The 21116-nt window shown below is 37.4% G+C and overlaps 1 protein-coding gene across 3 annotated transcripts in view; it reads right to left on the reverse strand.

Moving 5' to 3' along the window:
* The window catches only part of FAM135A (family with sequence similarity 135 member A), a 93349-nt gene that overhangs the window by 41965 nt on the left and 30268 nt on the right, over positions 1–21116 (reverse strand). For 2 of the 3 annotated variants that reach the window (XM_082306838.1, XM_082306840.1), the window contains exons 4-10: positions 11654–11733; positions 7824–7963; positions 7637–7707; positions 7130–7303; positions 4376–4502; positions 3869–4022; positions 1294–1371 (exon numbers count right to left, since the gene is read on the reverse strand). In XM_082306838.1, coding sequence (XP_082162964.1) covers positions 1294–1371; positions 3869–4022; positions 4376–4502; positions 7130–7303; positions 7637–7707; positions 7824–7963; positions 11654–11733 — 824 coding nt within the window. Of the gene's footprint in view, positions 1–1293; positions 1372–3868; positions 4023–4375; positions 4503–7129; positions 7304–7636; positions 7708–7823; positions 7964–11653; positions 11734–21116 lie in introns of those variants that run through there. The other variant, XM_082306839.1, reaches the window with a different exon arrangement.

Raw genomic sequence — 21116 nt, forward strand, 5'->3', positions numbered from 1 at the left:
TCTTCAAATGATACCACCTAGATTTGGTAATTATATATTGACTTTCAACTAATTGCATCCATTATACTTAGGTTTAAACTTAATGCCAAACAAAATAACTCACACAACTCAAAAGTTCTGAGAAAATACGCAAATTGCAGAAATGCATGAAGTTCTCAGAAACAAGTTTAGAAATGTTTTTGAAAGAAACTACATACACCTATAATACCTAAACGGTACTTGATGGTAACTACTCTGAAAATATATGTAAACAGTTTAAGATATGATACTACTTTTGGTCTGTTTGTGGCCACAAAAATTTTGTCATTAGTGAAAAAATTAAATGGCTTACTTATGAGACACAATACTGATTATTTATCTTGTCTGTCACACTGCAATTGAGAATAGGCTTTGAAGAACATGTAAAACTCTGAAGTCTAAAATCATTATGGAAAATCCCAAACTACAATGTGATAATAAAAAAAAAAAAAGAGAGAATAGAGACAATATAAGACAACAGGAAATTAAATATTAACATTCTACAGCAGTAACGTTCACCCAGCAAACATCTGATGCAATTTTGCTGGCTCTGCTAAAAGATAGTTTTGTTTTCTTTTTAAAACAAAACCCAAATGCACTTATAGATGATTAAGCTGGTGACCTACTATGAAACTGAACTGCCATTTTATTCTTTTCCCATCACAAACTTCCTTGTGCTTAAACAGCACTGTTGTCTTTTGTCCAGCATCTGGCCAACACTGACACTTTCCAAAGGGAGAACTGGCCATTTAGATATAGACAAATGCACCTTTGAGAATGTCTTGTGTAGTGTTTGGAAGAATCAAGCCTTGAGATACCAGAAGCAACCCGAAAGATTTCTCAGGAACAAAAGGCACTAGTCTTTAATTATCTAAAAAATTGAGTCTGTGATGAATTAAATGACACTATAATTTTTAGCTATTGTATTTAAATGGTGACAACTGACTGAACTCTTCAATAGTTTTTGTTTAGTAAAACAGAACAACACTAAACCAAAAACCAGTAATAATTTCTCATTTTATTATCTATGTTCAGCCTAGAAATAAGTAGCTCAATTCTGCAGACTTCATCAGAATTCAACATATGTTCACTATAGCTGAATAGTGAAATAATGTTCCTGTTTACAAAAGAATATAATATTTTATATTGTTAATAAGAATATAATATTTTGTATTGTTAATAAGAATATAATATTTTGTATTGTTAATAAGAATATAATATTTTATATTACTAATAAAAATCTGAGGGGTTATATCACCTGCTTTGGAAACATACCTAGGTAGGCGTCTCTCTGGGTTCGTGGATATTTTCTTCTGAGAAGGCGTTCATAAAGGACCTGCATGCTGGCCTTGGCTAGTTATAGGGATTGCACACACATCACTAGTTACTACACTCCTTTTTTCATCTGTGATTTATTATTTGCCTTAAAGTTAGTAAAAAGGCTTATTGCTAGCCTAGCAATTAGTGCAGTTAGATCAGTACATGAAAGCATATAATTTTAGTGTAGTTTCTAGATTAGATATCACTTGTGATATACATTAAGCTAGCATTTTTTATTTCCTAAACCCAATAAAACTTAAATGCTCAATTACAGTTATTGAGTCCAACAGTTGTCTGCACATGCTTCTGCAAAATCACTGTCTTGTGTCAAAATTATATGACAGAGCAATAGCAAAGCAAACAGAAGAAACAAAATTAAAGAGATAATAATTTAAAACAAAAAAGTAACGATTCTGGGATTTAAACAGGACTTGAGATTCTCTTCTGCAAAGCCCATTTAAACTTCACACATAAAATCTTCACTATAAAACAGTTCGTTTACTTTAAAAATTAAAAATAAATGCAAATGACAATTGTGTACTTTGTGAAGTCCAGAGAGCTTCAATTTCTTTACAGACATCACAGAAACACAGGTTTGGGTTTTTGGGTTTTTTTTGTTTTTTTTTTTTTTTTAAATCTTGATGGATTTTAGAAAAATTAACATTAATGGTAGGCATTAGTTATTTTTCATGAGCAAAAGGTGAGTAATAGTAGCATAATTAATATTTACGGTATTAGTCCTTTTTGTTATATCAATTGTGCCAATCAATATATATAAAAAATAACTGAAATAAATGAAAAAAATATTTACAAATAAGAAAATAAAGTAACTCTAGGAAAGACTTAAAACATACACCCCCACCCCCCCACCCCCCACCCACCCCACCCCCCGGAAACAAACCGTCAGCAGAATATGTACAGTGAATGTAAATGTGAGTAGTAATTTTCTCTTCATATATTTATTTTGAGCATTTCTGTTCACGCTTGCATTCCTAAAGGTAAGGTAAATTACCCATAGAAATGACAAAAGGTCTGACTCAAGTTCCACTGAAGCTTATGAAAATGTTTTGGGTGACTTCAATGAGGTTTGAAAGGTACAACCCAATTATGTAACTTAATGGCTGGCTTTTTTCCATTACATATATATTTTGTAGGAATATTTTAGGGGAGTTCAAGGTCCTATCTGAAACGTTTAAGTACCAAGATTTAGTCTAAGCCTATCCTTACAACAACAATAGCGCCCACAGATTCTATGTGGGAAAAAGCACATTTTGTCCTTAAAAGGAAGACCAAGAGTTGAGTCATTCCTTTAATAGGGTGTTCCCCTCCATATCAAGATTAAGATAACTGACACAGAAATATTCTTTGCACCATAACTGTAGCAGTATTTTAGCTTCTACAAAGAAAACACCTCAGTTTCTGGTATTTTTCTATGCACAGATTTGTAATGCACTCTCCCTTAAAAAAAAAATTCAAAAAATTCAAAAAATAGCTTTGTATTTTGTAATATACAAGTGAAACATCCTCTGTTTGAATCACTAATTGACCACATCACATTTTTAAAATAGTTTTCATATCTCGACTTCCAACCTTACTGTTTCATAATGCTTAGTTTTGACATTAGTAAAATTAAACAATATAAAATCAACAAATGTTTCTACAATCAATGGAAATTCCAAAAGACCTATTTTTCAGATTTAAATAGAACTTTACATGACTAAAAAGGTATAAGCTTGATGAGGAAAAAATCTAAATCATCCTTTATAATGCCAATAAGGTTTTCCTTTTTTACTTTCACCGCTCTCCTAGTTCACAAGTTGAGGCTAGGCTCTCTAATATACCGGCATGTAATATTTTTACAGTTACTTTTATCAAATGTAGTGACTAGAAGTCCTCATTGTCACAGAACTTAAATTTCTTTCTGTCCTGTAAGAGTTTAATTTTAATTTTATTAAAAGAAATAGCTTCTCTGAAAGCATATTTTAATTACTCAGCTTTATAGAAACAGTTCTTGTCTATTCAGATCTTTTCCTAAGTCTTAGGTAACTAAGTCCGTTTCAAAAGTTACACTACAAATTGAGTCAGCAGCAATTTCTTCTTGTAGGTCTTTTTTCAGATAAGTTTCCATTGTAATATTGTTCTCAAATCAAAGCTTACAGAGTTCCAATTTTTATAGAAATATACAATGTTTCCTTATAACAAACAACCAAGAGCAGCATGCTACTGGATTAAGAATTTCTCTAACTTTCTCACTGCTAAACACAGTAGCTTGAAATAACACGGCAAATCAAGACCAACAAGAAAAAAATATATTTGCATAAATTCAGGCTGGAAACTCCTCATTTTATTAGTAATGTGACAGTACTTGTTTCTTTTTTTTTTTCCTTGAGTTATTAAATTCCAGCTCAGTTCGAGCAAAAAGATTTTAGATATACAAGATGTATGAAATTTACGCCAGTTTAGTCTAGAAGAGGGGTATTTTTAATAAGCCTCGACAGAAAAGTGATGCGTTTTATTAAACTCAACATACCCAGTTCAATTCGGTGAGAAGAGGGGAGCTCCTTTGTTAACATAATGAAATAGCTGTGTAACCCTTTGAAAGCAAGCAGCAAACTGGCACAAAGTGTATAGTGGAAATTATAGGCATGGCTGAGGAAAGACTCTGAAACAACAAAACTGCATCCCTAAAAAAAAGGAAAAAAAAATGAGGCACATAGTAATTTTGTACAGTAAATGAAGTGTTAACAGAATAAATTGCCTCTTTTCACAAACCTCATCCGTATTTTTGTGATTTTAAATGGATTGCCATATCTTAAAAACAAGGTTAAACACTAAATATTGTCAGCTTTGCATCTGCGTGTTCCTGAAGCATGTTACGTAGCCTTTTGGAACAATTTTTCTCATTTCCCATATTATGTGGCACACTGCAGCAAGTCCTACAAGGTTCGTTCTTTATCAAGTAATATTTCTGCAGAGAAGATAAAATTAACACTGCCCAACAAAATAAAAATAAAATGTTATACGGATATATTCTTACATCTGCTGATAACTGTTTTGTGTAGTTATTGCCAAAGACCACACTTTCAAGAGAAGGAATCACAGAGTCCCTGTTTTGTGCTGGTGCATTCCTGTTCAACCATGTGTTCTTCACTGGGCGAGGAAAACTGCAAAAAGCACAAATGAACTGATAATTTGAACATACTATGTGTCACAAATCTATCATAGTTAAAACACTCTTGATTTTTTTTGAAAAGTAGTAGAAACAAGGACTCTCAGTAATATCCTGGAAGTTCCTAGCAGAGTGGGCTGCCCTTTTAAAACCCCTCAGGATGACCCAGATACCTCAGTTAGTCTCTGGTTCTGTGCTAGGCGAGCAGTGCTTCGAAAGCAGTTCTCTTCAAAGCATATCTCTGGCTAGTTGGAGAAATCTAAGAAATTATTACCCTCCACTGTTCTGTTGCCATCTCTCAACATGAAGGTCAGCAGACTCTGTGCCAGGAGATTGTGGAAGCTCTTCCTCATTTTTTCCAATGCAAACCTCAACTACTTTAAACAATATTCCTGAAAGTTTAAGCCATACAGATAAATTTTGAACTGTAACAGGTTAAGAGGCATTCATTTTCTGCCAACTTTGCTGTGGGGACTTTACGTCCTAAAAGTAAAGCAGTAGCAAGCAGTTGGAAAGCTGTCACACAAACTGCTGTTGCTGTTTTCCTAAGGGATGCCTTTCCTCTGCCTACTGAGGAGGAAAGGCCATCCTGAAGCCCTGGGAGAAGAGAGCATCTTACAACAGTAGCCTTGTGAGGACACAGAGCTAGGAAAAATTAATGAAAGATGAATGAACACAGAAAGTGGGGACTTTCAGATAACGGCCAGAAATAAGCAATGACAGGTTAATAAAAAGAGTAGATTGTACAGGACTCCAGGGCCGTAACCAAGTGGAATTATCTCCTCTCTTTCAAGGAAAGTGTTAATACTGGTTGTTCCCGAGAGAAGGAAAACCTGGATGCTACTCTGAAAAGGAAGACACTCAAAAAGTGACCCCCAAGGAAAGAAAGGGATGCCAATAATGTGAGCATGACCCGAACAGAGAAGCAAACTATCACCCCAGAAAGCCCAAAGGATGAAGGGGAGTGAGGCCTGCAATGTTCAGGTTTTTCAGAAAGAGGTGCTCCAGAAAAGCAAGCAGGATATGGATACGGCAACTATAAAGTATTTGCTAAGTATTACAATGTGGGATAGCCCAGCTGAAATAAAGCACTGTAAATTTCTAAGTTTCTTCCTCTCCCCACCCCAAACTAATTTAAAGGACAACTTGGACCCTTAAAATAACTTTATGGACACCAGTAACATTCTACTCTAAAGATAATCGAAGCAGCATGGAAGTTGCTGTTTTGTTTCAATATCTCCTTACACAAGCTGTATCAAGCTGAGGTTTAAAATTAAATAGCATTATTGTATGATCACTTGAAAAGCCAGAAACAGAGGAAAAATTGTATGAAAAACCTCAGATTTTCTGCAACCTTTTAAAAAGTCAGCAGGGACAAATACATTTCTGGCTGAAAATTAGTAACAAAACCTGTTTTTCATTTTCTTACAATGAAGTGAAGTTCAGCCCTACAGCTACGGGATGAATACAGGGGAAAAGCTTGAATTTCACTTCTGGCACAGTGTGACAACTTACACTCTACATACATGCTGCTACTTTAAGTGCGTTATTTTATCAGATGCAGACTTCAACAACAATACTAGCTTAAGATAATTCCCACCTTCTCACTACTTGTTCTTCTCCCAAATAATGCTGCGCCATCCCTTCAGATATGCCAGTTTAATTACTATATAACCACGCCTAAAACACATCACCAAAACAATCCAACTTGGAGGGGAAAAAAAAGACAAAAAAGAAAAAAAGCCAGTTGAATCCTCCAAACCAGCACAGTCCTACTGCACAGAAGAGCTGCCTAACATACCTAGAGACACAGCTTTCCATGATGTGAAGACAGGGACAAGCAACGGGAGTATCTTAAGCTAAAGGTTTGGACACACATGGCACAGCCTGAATTTGAATATGAAGAAGCTTGGAGGAAGTAGCATGGAGCATTTGAAAACCATGGAAGAAGGCACAGATAGATATGCTAAAGAAAAAGCTGTTTAAAGAATACTTCATATGTGTGACTGACTGCATAGCCCTTTTTCACACTTACTTTTGAGACACAGAAGCAAGGTAAATAGAGATTGCAAAGGGTGACACAAGTCAAATGAAATAAAAAGGTGTAAGTAAAAATTAGGCAAAAGCTTTTTTAAAGAGAAAATGAAATTCTGCAGTTCCATTTGCTTTAGAAAATGGTAAATGCATCATTTGCAGACATTGTTGCCATTACAGTAGTAACTGAAAACTGTGAAGACAGCTAACAGAAGATGCCCTGTTTGTATTAATGGCACCTATTTGAGTCACTAACTAGAGTGAGCAGATCTTCCCGATTAGGAAAATGTATAAGTATTTATAAATATACATGTATAAATACAGATATTTATGCATTCCTCCTCTTCTCTGGTCTTGGGTATTATCTCTCTTCTACACTACATACTCTTACTTCTAACAAAAACAAACTCAGAATTTGTTCCAGGTAACTTTGAAAACAAGAAGTTTCTCACCCCTCTGGGCCCTGAATTCCAAAATCATCATAAAGAAAACTACATTAGCCACAGATTTAACTCTTTCCTAAGTATTCTATAACATTTCCATTTGGACACTCAATAATTTAATTGCATTTTATTAACAAGAGATTACCTTATCAATGGCTGATGCAGAGCAACCAAAGAAGCATGGACTATAACCGATACGACAGAAAGGTGGAAGTAATCAAACATAACATTGACGTAATGATGAAGGCCCCGGTGTAAGTTAAAGTGCAACTTTAAAGTTCGGCTACTAATTGGCTGTAGTGTGCTCAGGTCATCTGGTCTAAAAAGCAATTAAAACAAAACAACATACAATTAGAACAATCATATTTAAATTGCAAGTTATTGATAACTGATGCAGATAGCAACTTAGCATAGGCCTATACTTTGGAATGCAATGACATCTCCCTCAGGAAAAAAAAATATGAAAAAAAAAAAAATCAGAATGAGACAAACCAGTTATGAAATCTTAACAGATTTCAGTGTTGAATTTCTTTTTTACCCTCATATATGCCTAATATGAACACACTACATCTATATATTAATACAGACTTAATCAGTTTAAAAAGTTAACATATATTGTTGCTTTAATAAAATCTTCTATATTTAAACTTACGAATAGTCTGTATCCGTGAAGTGTAGATCTAATGTTAGCAGAAAATTCATTTCATTAAGAGACTCCTCAATCTAAAAAGAAATTGTAGAAGCACGAAATCTTTTCAGGTCTCTTATTTATACTAATCCAAATTGTACATAACAAAGACTTAATTATCTGAATATAGTAAAGTTGAGTGGCAGATTACCTTCCTCTCATCTAACAGCATTTTTATTTTGAAAATCATCACGTCGTTCACAGAAACTTCCTCATTTTTGTAAAGAATCTGAAAGGTTTTACTGCAAACTATATTGTCATGGATTGAAGCAGGAAAGGCAAGATCTGCACCTGAAAAGAGAAGCTAGTATTAATATAATTGGCCTAGAATTTGGAAACCTTGGAGCCACAAATAAATGGAACTATCACTCCTATCAGTTTCATGACCACTATTAAAACTGTAACACCAACAATATCAGCAGCTTCCATTTCAGTCAGCAACTGCTGGAGTTTGAAGGAGCACATTTTGTTTCAAAGAAATATTGTATCAATATTTTTAATGTAATTTGCTTTTAATGTAAGTTCTAGACTGAAGAAGTTTTGCTTTGTGCCAAATTGGAGTAAGACATTCCAGGCATCAAAAATTCTAACAAGAATCCTGAAATCTGTCTTGTTTCATCCAGCATTCATGTTGATTTGCAAGGTTTAACCACACTGGGAACTCTTAATTACCGACGGGTGAGGCAAAGGGGTTAAATGACATATACCACTCCACTGAATTAATCAAGAACAGAGGTAGTTCATTCTTTCCTTCCAGGTCTTTGCATGCTACTCTGGCCAGACCAGTTCCAAGTGCATCACCTGAACCTTACATTTCTCATTCGATACAACACTTCTGCTTTCAGTCCAGAGGCTGCTTATCAAAAAGAGTTCAGAAAAATATGATAAATTCTTGGGGAATCCTTTGCCAAAAAAAGGTTAAATGACTTGTGGAATAAATGAGAAAGGGAATGGTTTAAAACAGTTATTGAGGAAATATTTAGCATAATAGCAGGGGGTTATCACACAGGAAATATCATGACAGGCACTATCCTGTGGAACCACACATAAAAGAAGATGGAACTTGGAAGAACAAAAGTAACAGAAATACACTTTCTTATCACTCCTCTACAACCGGGTTTAATAATATTAACCTCTTCCAGAACACAAAGTCTTAGAAATTGTGTAAATGGGGGTACAAAACATTTTTTTAAATTCTTTTGATTCTTCTTAATAAATTACTTCAAAGAAAGCCACAAAAGAAAAAAAAAATATCTGCAAAGTTTGCACTTTACAGATTGGAGGTCTACAGGGCTCTGATAGAAAATACCTGCACTTGGCAAATATTCCTACTCTACAATCTTCATAATGACTTAGTTCAACTTCCCTTTGGAAACCAGAAACAAGTAAAAATACCAGGGTTTGCTGAAGTGCTTTCATACATATCATCAATTTAAGTGTCCTGGACAAAATGCTTACAAAGGCTGAATCATTAAAGGGTAATTGCCCTATATATAATGCCACTTCCAGCTTATATCCGTCCGTGTCATCTGTTACAGGTGAAGGGCAGAGCGGGAATGGTTTCACATGACACGTAATCTGATCTAACCGCACAGCATCAGCGAAAGGGCTCTCCCACTCCAGTCCGATACAAAAGAAGTAACGGAGACACGTGGCCGAGGTCCCACTGCCTACGCGGTGTCCCACTCTGACTTACAGCCCTCGGTTCTGCTGACTTCAGTGTAACGTGAAACGGCACCCTCAGAAGCGAGAGAGAGGAGTCGAAGAGGAAAAGCTGACGCCAGGAACAGACTGAGCCACATCTATGTGGGGAGCAAGGTCTCACAAATGTGAAGTCAACAAGGCAGAAATACTATTTTTTAAATCAGCTATGCGCTGACTGGCCAAGACTATTTCTAGGCTTTTATCCACACAAAAAGCCACCTCAGCTACGGAGGGGAAAAAGTAGTGGGGAATTAATTTATTCTTGCGTCACAAAAATGGACATCTCATTCCTAACTTGCTTTTTTTTCTTCTTCTTTTTTTTTTTTTTTTTTAACTTTCTAGAGCATGACTACCTCTCCCTTCAAATTAGAAGAATGCTAGGAGACCTTCACAAGGCTGGAGCTAAAGCAAGTGGCTTGCCGTATCACATCTGTAATGACACTTGTCCTGGGTTCCTAGCTATTCTAGTGAACCATTAAAGGACATAGGAAATAGCAATGGAAGAAAACTGGATTTAAATTATCACGGGACCTCATGAAGAGCTGGGAAGGGCTGGGCAAGGGGTGGAAGGAGATGCAAAGGAACAGGAAGAAGGGAAAACTGAGACTGTATATTTGACTTGGGGAAATAAAAGGAAGAGATAGATCAAACAGTCTTTGGGAGAGGGGAAAACACACACCTAAGGTAAGGAAACTGTAGGTGAATTGTGAAGCAGCTAGGGAGAGCTAGAAGTAGGCAAAATGACTTGGACTCTAGTGGGAAAAAACATGATGCTGTCAAAGGGAATAGGATCTAGAACAGGTAAGCATGAAGAAGACAGAACAAGAGATTGAAGTAGTACAGGAAGAAGCACCTGATCAACACAGGACATCATTCTCAAGAGTGAGAGTTGTGGGCTTCTCTCCAGCCTCCTCTGGTCAACAAGCAACAGACACTTTCAGATAGTGGGTCAACCCTCTTAGTGCTAGTCCACAGGTAGCATAATAGTAGCTATTTTCTACAAATAATGGCAGTCTTAGTAGCTGGCATCAGCTATTCCACCACCTTGTGCAGGAGGGCAGTGAGTTAGAGCTACAGCATCCAGCTCTGCTAAATTAAGCAAGCAGCTGAAACGAATGGAAGGCAGAGGTCCTCAGCAAGACCAAGCATGATCATATCCACAGGCAGGACAAACTCACGCCCTTTCATTGACCAGCTTGTACCCTTCTCTCCACTTTGTTGTGGCACAAACATCACAGTAACTCCCTGATAAACCAAACTGAGACTGATCTAAAAAGGACTCCAGTTTTTGGGTTTGGATGGGTTTGGTTTTTTTGTGAAACGGCTCCTTGTCAGCTGAATAAGTTCCCCAGTTGTGTTCCCAGGCCAAATCAGACACTTGTGTCAACAGAGCAAAGAGCAGTACGAAGACAAGAAAGAGTGGCCAGGGGGAATCACGGGCTAATTTTTTTTTTTTTTGACAGCAGTTCTGAGCTAAACTCACATCAAATTGCAGTCTTAATGTTTACATACTTTATGCCTAGTAATGAGAGACAAAGAAGCTAACACATATGTTGTAATTTACTAACAAAATTGCAGCTTTCTGAAAAAATAACTGAAGACCATTCTAAAATATACCGTAAAATGGAAAAAATTTTTTTCAGCTATGTTAAACATAACATTGAGTGACATTATTAAAAAAGTATTGTTTACTAAAGCATCAGTTTAGCAGAGCTAAATCCCCTAAACCACACTAAACTTTGCCTTTTTAGTGGAGTAATCTTGGTTCATAAGAATTATTTACCTATTTATTTCACACAAATCAATTTTCAACTTTGCCACCAGACAACAAGACAGGAAGTTTGAAAATAGCAAGACTGGATCCTTTCAGAGTCATCTTTTCAGTAAAAAATGGGCTTAGCAATATGTATAAGAGTCTGTATCTGAAGTTCTCCACTACTTTGAGGATATCTATGTAAATGAGATCTGCTCTTGGTCATCTGAATCAGGGAGAAGACTGAGCAGATCGGTGGAAAAAATGGAAGACACTAACAATCACCATGTTTTGCTACAGAGGAAAAACAGTAACACAAATTCTGTAATCAACTTTTAAGTCTCATTGCTAAGAACAAACTAGTTTTTCAGCAGGTCATCATGAAACGACTTACATTTTTATTGTGTTAAAAACAAAATTAAAAACACTTTTATATTAGTTATAACAATGTAAGGCAAAAAGCATGCTCCCTTAATTAGCAAGACAAGATAACGACCTCATTTACTAAAAGTTTTTGCACTTACCAGTTGCATGTAACAAGCTAGCTTCTAATTTGTGTGGAATTCTTGGAGGAATTTTCATAGATGCACGAATCTGGTAAAAGCTAAAGCAAAAGACAGTGATTTGCAACACACGCAGGTCAGTACATCTCATTTACCATATACAGATACATACAATGCCAAAGGCAGGAATGGAGAGTGGGAAGGAGGAACAGGGCAAGGAAGTCTACAAAGCTTAAAACTGTCTTAGCTTGATTCTCCATCCTGTTGTTTTTTTTTTTTTTTTTCCTTAATCATTAACCAGAGCAGCAGCCAAACATGTGAATAAAAGAAGGAAGCCTCAACACAGAACTAGTCTTTCCACGCCCCACACTCTTGGGGCAAATATTTACAGAGATACATGGTAAACTACACTGGAGAAGTGATATGAATGAAACATCAAGATTGTCAGCTACACTACAACCATCTCAGGAGGATCTACCATGTAGCACACCTACAGGGCTGCTATAGCCAGTTCTGCCACTGAAGAAGCTATTTGTGAAACTGCAGCATGCCCCCGCCCTCAGGATCCCCAGGAAACACACCATTTACCAGACACTCTCTACATTGCTTGCAGCCACCAGATATTAAAAAGTGCAAATAAAGGGTCACGCTAGGCAAAATATGACTGTACTTGCAGTGTTAAGACATAGTGCTATTGCCTTTATGCTATCAAAGGCAGGAACCGCACATTTAAAACCTAAAATTAAAAACAAACAAACAAAAAAAAAAAAAAAACAAAAAAACAAACACAAAAATCTGTTTTCTGTGTCTCTGCCCCCATCTTTAAACAGTTTTTAATCCTCTTCAGCTCCATACTGTTTCCAACTTTGATTTTCATCTATGAAATCCCTAATTGTCACCCATACTGATTTTATGGAAGGCTTTATGTGACACAAGCACCCATAAATACACTTAGATGACACGTTCTTTCCATCTCATCCCATTTTAGATAATTTATTTTTGTCTGGAAGGGTTACCTTCAGCTCCTCAGTGAGCTGACATGACCTACCACACAGCCCCACAAACACTAACACCAACGAAAGGCAGGGAGCAAGAACCTTCTTCACAAGTAGAGAGCTGAAAGACAAAAATGCCTTTTTAGGCAGAAGCATGGTCATACATGCCCTTGTGAGTATGCAATTTACCCTTTGTATTCCACTCATGGTGTACGCCCAGTCACAGTCTTACGGCTCATTTTCATCATCCCTACTATCCAAATCCAAACTACTCTATCTATTGTGTTGTTCTGATTTTGGCTTCTAACACTTAAACTAAAACTGACCATCCAGGACTTTGCTAGCAACTGATGCCACTGTGTACTAGCCTAACAATCAACCAATAAAAAAGTTCTTAATTTAATCCTTCCACAAGATTAAAAAATCAGCTTTAGTCTGGTCAAAGCCGTATGTCAAAGAATGCTTTATAATAGAAGATACTTAATGAACGAGCGCTATTGCTAGAGATAAGAGATGACAGCAAAATGACTCCTACCTTTTAAAAATCAAATAAAACTTAACCTATTGCAAACTAATAATTATATATTTTGTTTTTAGAAACCCACAGGTCAAACATGATTCCACATACACTTCTTAACTGATCTGAAAACAGTAAATGAATTAATTTTGTATTAGATTAAAAAAAAAAAAAATCAACATTGAGATTTCACTGTTGTCTTCTCCAAGAGTGTAAGGACTTGAGGAGATCACAAGAGCCCTCTCAACATCAATCCACGAGGATGCAATCTAGTACACTCATGTACTCCTTTTCTCTGGGTCAGACGTGACTTCCATCATTCAATTAGTTACTCATTTCACCTGTACTGAAGACACATGATACATTATGATGTGTAATAGCCTCAGCAAGGAGATAGTTTCCACCAGCCCCAGATTCACAGTGTCATTTCTGGATCCGCAGTAAACATTTCTCAAGAGCCTGACACTCTACCACTACAAACTGCATCTTTGCATGATCCAAATGACTACCCTGTCATAGCAAAGCATACTGCTTGTTACTTCAGGTATTAAGAAAAGAATGCAGTATCGTTGGTATGGTTTATATTAAATATTACGTCTCTGTAGTTCAGAGACAGGCCAGATATTTTACCTTATCTCACCCTAACATTCTATCAAACTGGGTTGCTTTATTAGACTTTAAAATATCCAAAATCTGCATCATTTTCAGTTCATGTTTAGAACCACATGACATCTCTACAGAGCACAACTTTAATTAAGGCTTAACAACTTTACCGAATGTGGATAGATCAATGAACTAGGACTGTAACAAGGTAAAATGAAAGGCAAAGGCAAAATAAAAACTGTGCACTGAACAGAAAAAAGGTGCAATGTGATATTCCTATTACTTAATTCAGTAAGACTTGTTTGCCCTAAAGATGCTATTAAGTGATTCTTTACAATCTGGGCCTCAAAGAAAGCAATCAATAGAATTGTTCATGCTTAGAATGTAATTTGTGAAACCAAAAGGCTGTTAGGACATCTTTTCTTTTCATATTATTACTTGCTAGCAATTAATCAAAAGCAGATTATTCTACCTTTTATCCAGTAAAGCCTTTACCTGCCTGATATATTTTCATTTGGGTTAATGGGGAGATGAAGGTGTATTGTTTGCTTGTTTGAGACAGGTGGCTTTGATTTTCAGCAGATGTATACTTTAAGCAGTTTATAACATAAAACACTTACCCGTTAATCTGAATAATAAAATTCTGTAGGAGTTCAGCTCAGGGCAAATATATAAACATTAATTCAAAATCTTGTGCCTAGATCTTTGAAACAATTATTTAACTGCATCAAGATATTTAAATAAGAAAAACAACCTCCTACACAGTATTTACCCAAATTATTCACTGCCATTTATCTTTAAATGCTGTATATATTAAGGATCTATCTGCAAATGAAGAGCTATGATACTGAAATAGGGTACTTTATTCACAAAGGAATTGCATTTGTAATACATAAAATAAGAAAATGCTTTCTGAAGTTAAGATATACATTCCTCATTTGACAGCAAATTTTAAAAGAAATTTAAAAAAAAAAAAAAAAGCATCAAGCCTCATCACTCTCTTTCCCCCAAGCCCTGCCTTCCTCATCTTCCTTACATCTCTGGTTCAACACATCAATAAATTTGTATTGCGATGTTTCCTTTTCTATTAAAAAAAAAAAATCAAAAACAAAAGCAAGTCACTTTCAACTATTTCCCAGCTGTACCATAAACACTGCTTAGTTCTCCTATACGCAACAACTGACCGATAAACCCAATCTCTTCTGTTGTATCTGCTTGGGCCTCCGCATAACAATTCAGTATCAAGGACTTGTTACTCACCTATTGCATTCAATTATCCCAAATATCCTTAAAATACTCTGTAAATAAGATCTGAATACAATCAACTCTCCATTATCTTATGGAATGAGAGAACGAAGGTACCCTGGGTAGTGGAAAATCCCAGACAATAACAATTCTACAGAACATGCCACTGATGGTACAGCAAATGTGCCCAGATAGATGAAGTAGCCTGGGTCTACCAAAGCTTTCAAACCCCAGTCCAGCATCTTCCAAGAGGTGGCACGTGCAGACCTAATAAGGGAGCTGCAGGCTTAGTACTGCAACTTTTCAGAGGGTATAACAGCTTTGGTCCATGAGTGTGGCTATACTAAAATGCCTTCCTGAAGCCCACGGGAACGGAGAACACAGTACGAACATTTCAGTGGCATGGCCTGTGCTAAAGCAAAGTCAGTAAGATTCCCTTGCCCAACCTCGGAAGTCAGAAATATTTTGAAGAAGATGCTTTAAAGCTACTCTCCCTCTTTTGAAGAAAAGAATCAATGGTATTCAGAAAGGTGGTATACTGTAAGAACACACATTAATCACCCGTGGAAACAGTAGTATCCATCAGCATAAGGACCTTTTGCTACCTGTTGCTCCATTAGCTGAAGCAGGATAGCTGAGTATTTCACTGAACAGAGAATATAAAAACAGAAATATCACAAAGAAATATAATTTACAATATGATGAAAAAAATGCACTAAAAAATGGATCAGAAGCAAGAACCTGGCATGCAGTAGTTGCTAAATTACCCTGATAGATTATGCAGTGATGTTTAGAACCACCACCTGACAATTCAGCAAGATGCATTTGGATCATCTTTGATGATACAACTACGGTTTGGCATTTTAAAAGCCTAGGCTACAACGGCAGCTAATGAAGAAGTCTTAACATGAGTCACTACAGTACGGGCAGTGCAGGGAAGAGATTTGGCATGAACAGCAGACTGACAGTTGGATGAAGGTCTGACACCACACACACAGAAGATTCGAGTGAGTCTTTAGCACCATTTTGTTACGACAATGAGCAGGTTAGAACTGCTTGATGTTCATGCTGCTGAGGTAAGAGTGATTTGAAGGACAGTCTCCAAAGGGAGACTGAGCCAACTGAGACTTAAGGATACTTAAACATTGGAACAGATTGTCCAGGTAAGTTGTGGAATCTCCACCCGTGGAGGCTTTCAAGAGCTGAGGGGACAGAGTTCCAAGCAACATGGTTTTGATCCAGTGTGACCGACCCTGCTTTCAGCATGAGGGTGAATTACATGGCATGCTACTATCCCTTCCACCCTGAATACTGATTACTGAATACTGTATACTGAATACTGTAGTCCCAGAGGTTAAAGGAAACCTATAAAACAGGGTTCAGCAATTTACAACATGGTGACCGAAAGGCAACACAGCAAGAAGTGCGTACAGTTGGGAGGTGGCACACACAAGTTGGAGAGACATCTGTGAATAGAGCATATTCCAGCTCCTGCCTTTCCTGAGTCTAAACTCAGGAAGACATTCCTGCAGGTACACAGGCAAAATACTTCCCAACAGCTCATCTGCCTGCTTCTCTGAAAGGCAGCATCTTCCAGTTCCTATTAAAATTTCCAATGTCATAGACCTGAGGAAAAAAAAAAAAAGACAATCCACAACACTGCCTCTGAAAATCTGCCAACCTCTCCTTCTCTAAATGCTTTCAGCATTTACCTTTACTTATCCTGGCCACAGACATGAGGCTGAGGATGAACACCAGATCTCTTCCTCCGGTTGCACTGCTTAAAATCTTTGTCCTTAAACAGTTCCACAGCCATCCCCCAAGAAATACTTTTGCATTTGCTTCACAATGTGTAAGTTAGCCTAAATATTTGAGATGTTTACTGAGACAGCATATACAAGCAAAGCCAAAGTCACCAATGGAGAGCTTATAAATATCCAGGAGATTTCTGCCAACCCCAGTCTATGCAGTCTTTCTTCAGTAAATAAATGCATGTATTTGCTGATGTCCATTTATCTCCTTTGGTCCTCAATATAATAACATGCAAATCCATAACCACGCTATTAAAAGATTCAAGGATATCTGAAGTTTACTGTCCTTACTACAGACCTTGTAGGAAAAGGTCTTCTGAAAAAAGTAGTTAGAATTACTGCTCTCCTGTAGGCAGAGGAGACATCTACTGTCCATCCTGTATGAAGGATTAAATCTTTTCCATTGAGCTGCATAAAATCTTGAAGATTCAAAATCTGACATGTGCCAGAAAATGCTTTCCCACACAGGAAAATTGACAGGTTTCTTTTTTCACCGGGATCATCATTTATATGGCATAAGTGACTTTTTTCATCACATCTGTTGAAAAACATCATTTATAATCTGAGCAAGAAGTAGGTTTAGCAATAACCGGAATGTATCCTGCTGCCAACAAAAAAGGAAATGTAGGAAGTAATGGTTATTTGACTTTTAATGGTCTCATATGGAACCACAGGCAGTAATGTGTGCAAATGCAGTCATAAAGGACAACCATTATTAAAAAAAATAATCTCATGCATAAAAAAAAGTGTATGTGCTTTTACAGAGATAGCTGCTTGAGTCTTTACTTGAAAAAGCACTTACTTTGCCAGCTAAAGTACATTCCAAGGGAAACATATGTCCTGAAAAAGCTTCATAATACAATTCATCACTGAGGTGAAACTTTTTTGCAGTTCCTCTCGCCAGGCAGAGGAAAGGCAGAAACGCGCACGGCAGAGTCCAACCTTTCCGTGAATCCCAGTGTGCTCACTGCACGCTTAAATGCGCTCAGTCACAGTAACAACTGCAAGCACTGAACATTGTGGACTGCAAAATTTACATGCACATTGGGTCACCTGCAGGGCAGCTTCTGAATTTATCAGTTCACCAAACGAAGTGACCCTGCATATGCAAAACCTCAGGAGAGTTCTTAGGATCTACTGAATGCAAGGTCCCATTGAAAACACACTCTCTACTGCAGACCACCACTACAACTTCTCTCCTTCTCCGTTTTCCAAGGTGCAAGCATGCTTCACCGAAAGGGTGGTCAAGCATTGGAATAGGCTACCCAGGGAAGTGGTTGAGTCTCCATCCCTAGAGGTATTTAAAGAACCGATAGATGTGGTGCTTGAGGACATGGCATAGATGGACTTGGCAGTGCTAGGTTAACGGTTGGACTCTATGATCTTAAGGGTCTTTTCCAACCTTGACGATTCTATGATTCTATGATTCATTTGGCACACGGGGAAACGGAGCTGGGGGTGCAGCACTGCTTTCTAAATACAGAATGTGGCATTGAAATGAGGAACTGTGAGAAAAATGGACAGAGGAGAGAGTCTCCTGAGGAACAGGCAGCTCTGGAGGCAGCAATGTTGTAATGGCTGCGTCAGACTGACCCTGGCAGAGCTGCGTCTTCTACAGATCACACCTGCTCCCACAGAAGCAAACCTGCACCAACAAAAACTCTGGCTGTGGTGAGAGGTTGAGTCAGCAAAATATTGAAAGAATCCAACAATGAGAGAGAACATTCTTTTACTTCTGTTCAACACCCCTCTGTCCTACAAGCTAAGCCTCTTGCTACTACAGAGTCCCTACATTGCTAATTCTTTCATGGATTTAAAAAAATCCATCTTAAAAGCATTAAAGATGTTTAGCATTTCACACAACCAGTCACAAGCCTATACCAACAAATGCCAGCATACACGCATTTTTCAAGGCAGTCTGAGTATGCTTCTGATGTTTAAAGCATTTCAAATGATCTTGGAACACAAATGCTCTATTTTAAATATTGACACAAATTCATCAGAATTATTGGTAACCTCATAGGTATTCTGCAAAAAGGCAATCCAGGCAAAGGCACACAAATAAGGGGCAAAGAGGAAAATCAGAAAGGCAGTAAAATAAGGTGTAAGGGAACAGAAATAAGAGAATATAAAAAAAACACAGAATAAAGCACAGGCAATGAAATGCTAATTCTCAAAGTCACAAATGTAAAAAGAGAAGAGAATTAGTTAGATCTGCTCCTTAATTTTCCCCACAAGGAGAAATGCAGAGTCATCTATAAAAATTTAATCCTATCAAACCCACCTGTGGCCCACAGACTACCAAGTGGCCACCAAACTAGTTACAGGGCTTATCTAGACAGGGGATTATTTAATACAGGTATAGAACACACAAAAAGATTCTTATCTTGCAATCACCTTGTAATAAGTACTTCTAATATGGACTAATATGAAATTACACTCTGCTATAATTGTGAGATTTATCTAATTTAACAAATTCTAATTCAGATACTTGAACAGCAGGAATATTATCGTACCCAAAAGACTTTGTTTAATATCTTTTATCAAGCCCTTCTATGAAAAATCCAGGTATTTCACAGCTGGCTAACATAGTTCTATTAAGATAAATAAAACAAAGGGCAAACTTACAGGAAATAGATAAAACGTTCCCATTTCTTTGAAGCAAGTTTCCTTGCAAGTGAATTACTTTTAAAAAGTACCTCACGTGTCTATGGCACACATTATTTCTGACAATTAAAGATTATATATAAACAAAACAGTTATTAAACCAAAACTTTGATGACAATTATTTGGGAGACTAATACCTCAAATAAGTCACAGCAGCTTGTTATGAAACAGGATTAAGTACATAAGACAGGAGAGAGGGGAAAGTAAATGCAGCTGGGGATTTTGCCTTATTATTACAAAAAGCCTTTTCTCCATGTTCTTACCACAGGCACACTCAGGCAGAATTCCTGCAGTGGTTATGAACATTTATTTTAAAACTTGAAAGGGGAATACTCTCAAATAAGTATTGCTTTTTTAAAGAGCCATGTAAAAATACAATATTAGATTAGCTCTTATTTAATCAAATAAATCTTAACTTATGTTAGTCTATGTTTATAATTTTAGTTCCTTTTTATTTCCTGTTAATACTGTAGGGAACAAGAAAGAAATCATACTAAATTGTCTTGCATTTAAGCTCCGTGAAGCTTATCTTGTACTTGTACTGGTGGATGAAAAGCTGGACATGAGCCGGCAATGTGTGCTTGCAGCCCAGAAAGCCAACCGTATCCTGGGCTGCATCAAAGTCAGCGTGGCCAGCAGGGCGAGGGAGGGGATTCTGCCCCTCTGCTCTGCTCTGGTGAGCCCCCACCTGCAGTGCTGCGTCCAGCTCTGGGGTCCTCAGCACAGGAAGGACATGGACCTGTTGGAGCGGGTCCAGAGGAGGGCCACGAAGATGATCAGAGGGATGGAGCACCTCTGCTATGAGGAAAGGCTGAGAGAGCTGGGGTTGTTCAGCCTGGAGAAGAGAAGGCTCTGGGGAGACCTTGTTGTAGCCTTTCAGTACTTAAAGGGGGGCTTATAAAAAAGATGGGCACAGACTTTTTAACAGGGCCTGTTGCGATAGGACAAGGGGTGATGGTTTTAAACTAAAGGAGGGTAGATTCAGACTAGATATAAGGAAGAATTTTTTTACCATGAGGATAGTGAAACACTGGAACAGGTTGCCCGGAGAGGTGGCAGATGCCCCATCCCTGGAAACATTCAAGGTCAGGTTGGATGGGGCTTTGGGCAACCTGATCGAGTTGTAGATGTCCCTGCCCATTGCAGGGGGGTTGGACTAGATGACCTTTAAAGGTCCCTTCCAACCCCAACTATTCTATGATTCTATGATCTTCACGGTTAATGATTTCCTGTATTCCCTTACAAGACAATGTTCTAACTCCATTTATTTAGCTTGAAAGTGTTTTTCATCTGACTTTTTGATTCAGCATACCAGCCTCGCAAATGACATATCACAAGTGTTTAACCACTGAGTGGCTTGAACGTTTCAGTTTTCTGGAGACAAAGGTATGGGATTTTGGGTTTTCCTGGTAACCAGGGTCACTTTTTTTTCAAAGTTCCACCCCTTGCAAACAGGCAGCAGTTTTTACTCAGACACATCATAACATGTTAATTTTGAAATCAAGGTTTAGCAAACACAACAGATGGGAGACCAGAAGACAAGTCTGACAACTCATTTTCTGGCATTTACTGGTCTTTCAAATTTTTTAAGTTTTGCAGCTGTGCAATTCTGTTCCTCTCATCTGTCAGTAAACAAGTATACAAGC

This window comes from Platalea leucorodia (assembly GCF_965183815.1).
Source record: "Platalea leucorodia genome assembly, chromosome: 3".
Classification (NCBI taxonomy): domain Eukaryota; kingdom Metazoa; phylum Chordata; class Aves; order Pelecaniformes; family Threskiornithidae; genus Platalea; species Platalea leucorodia.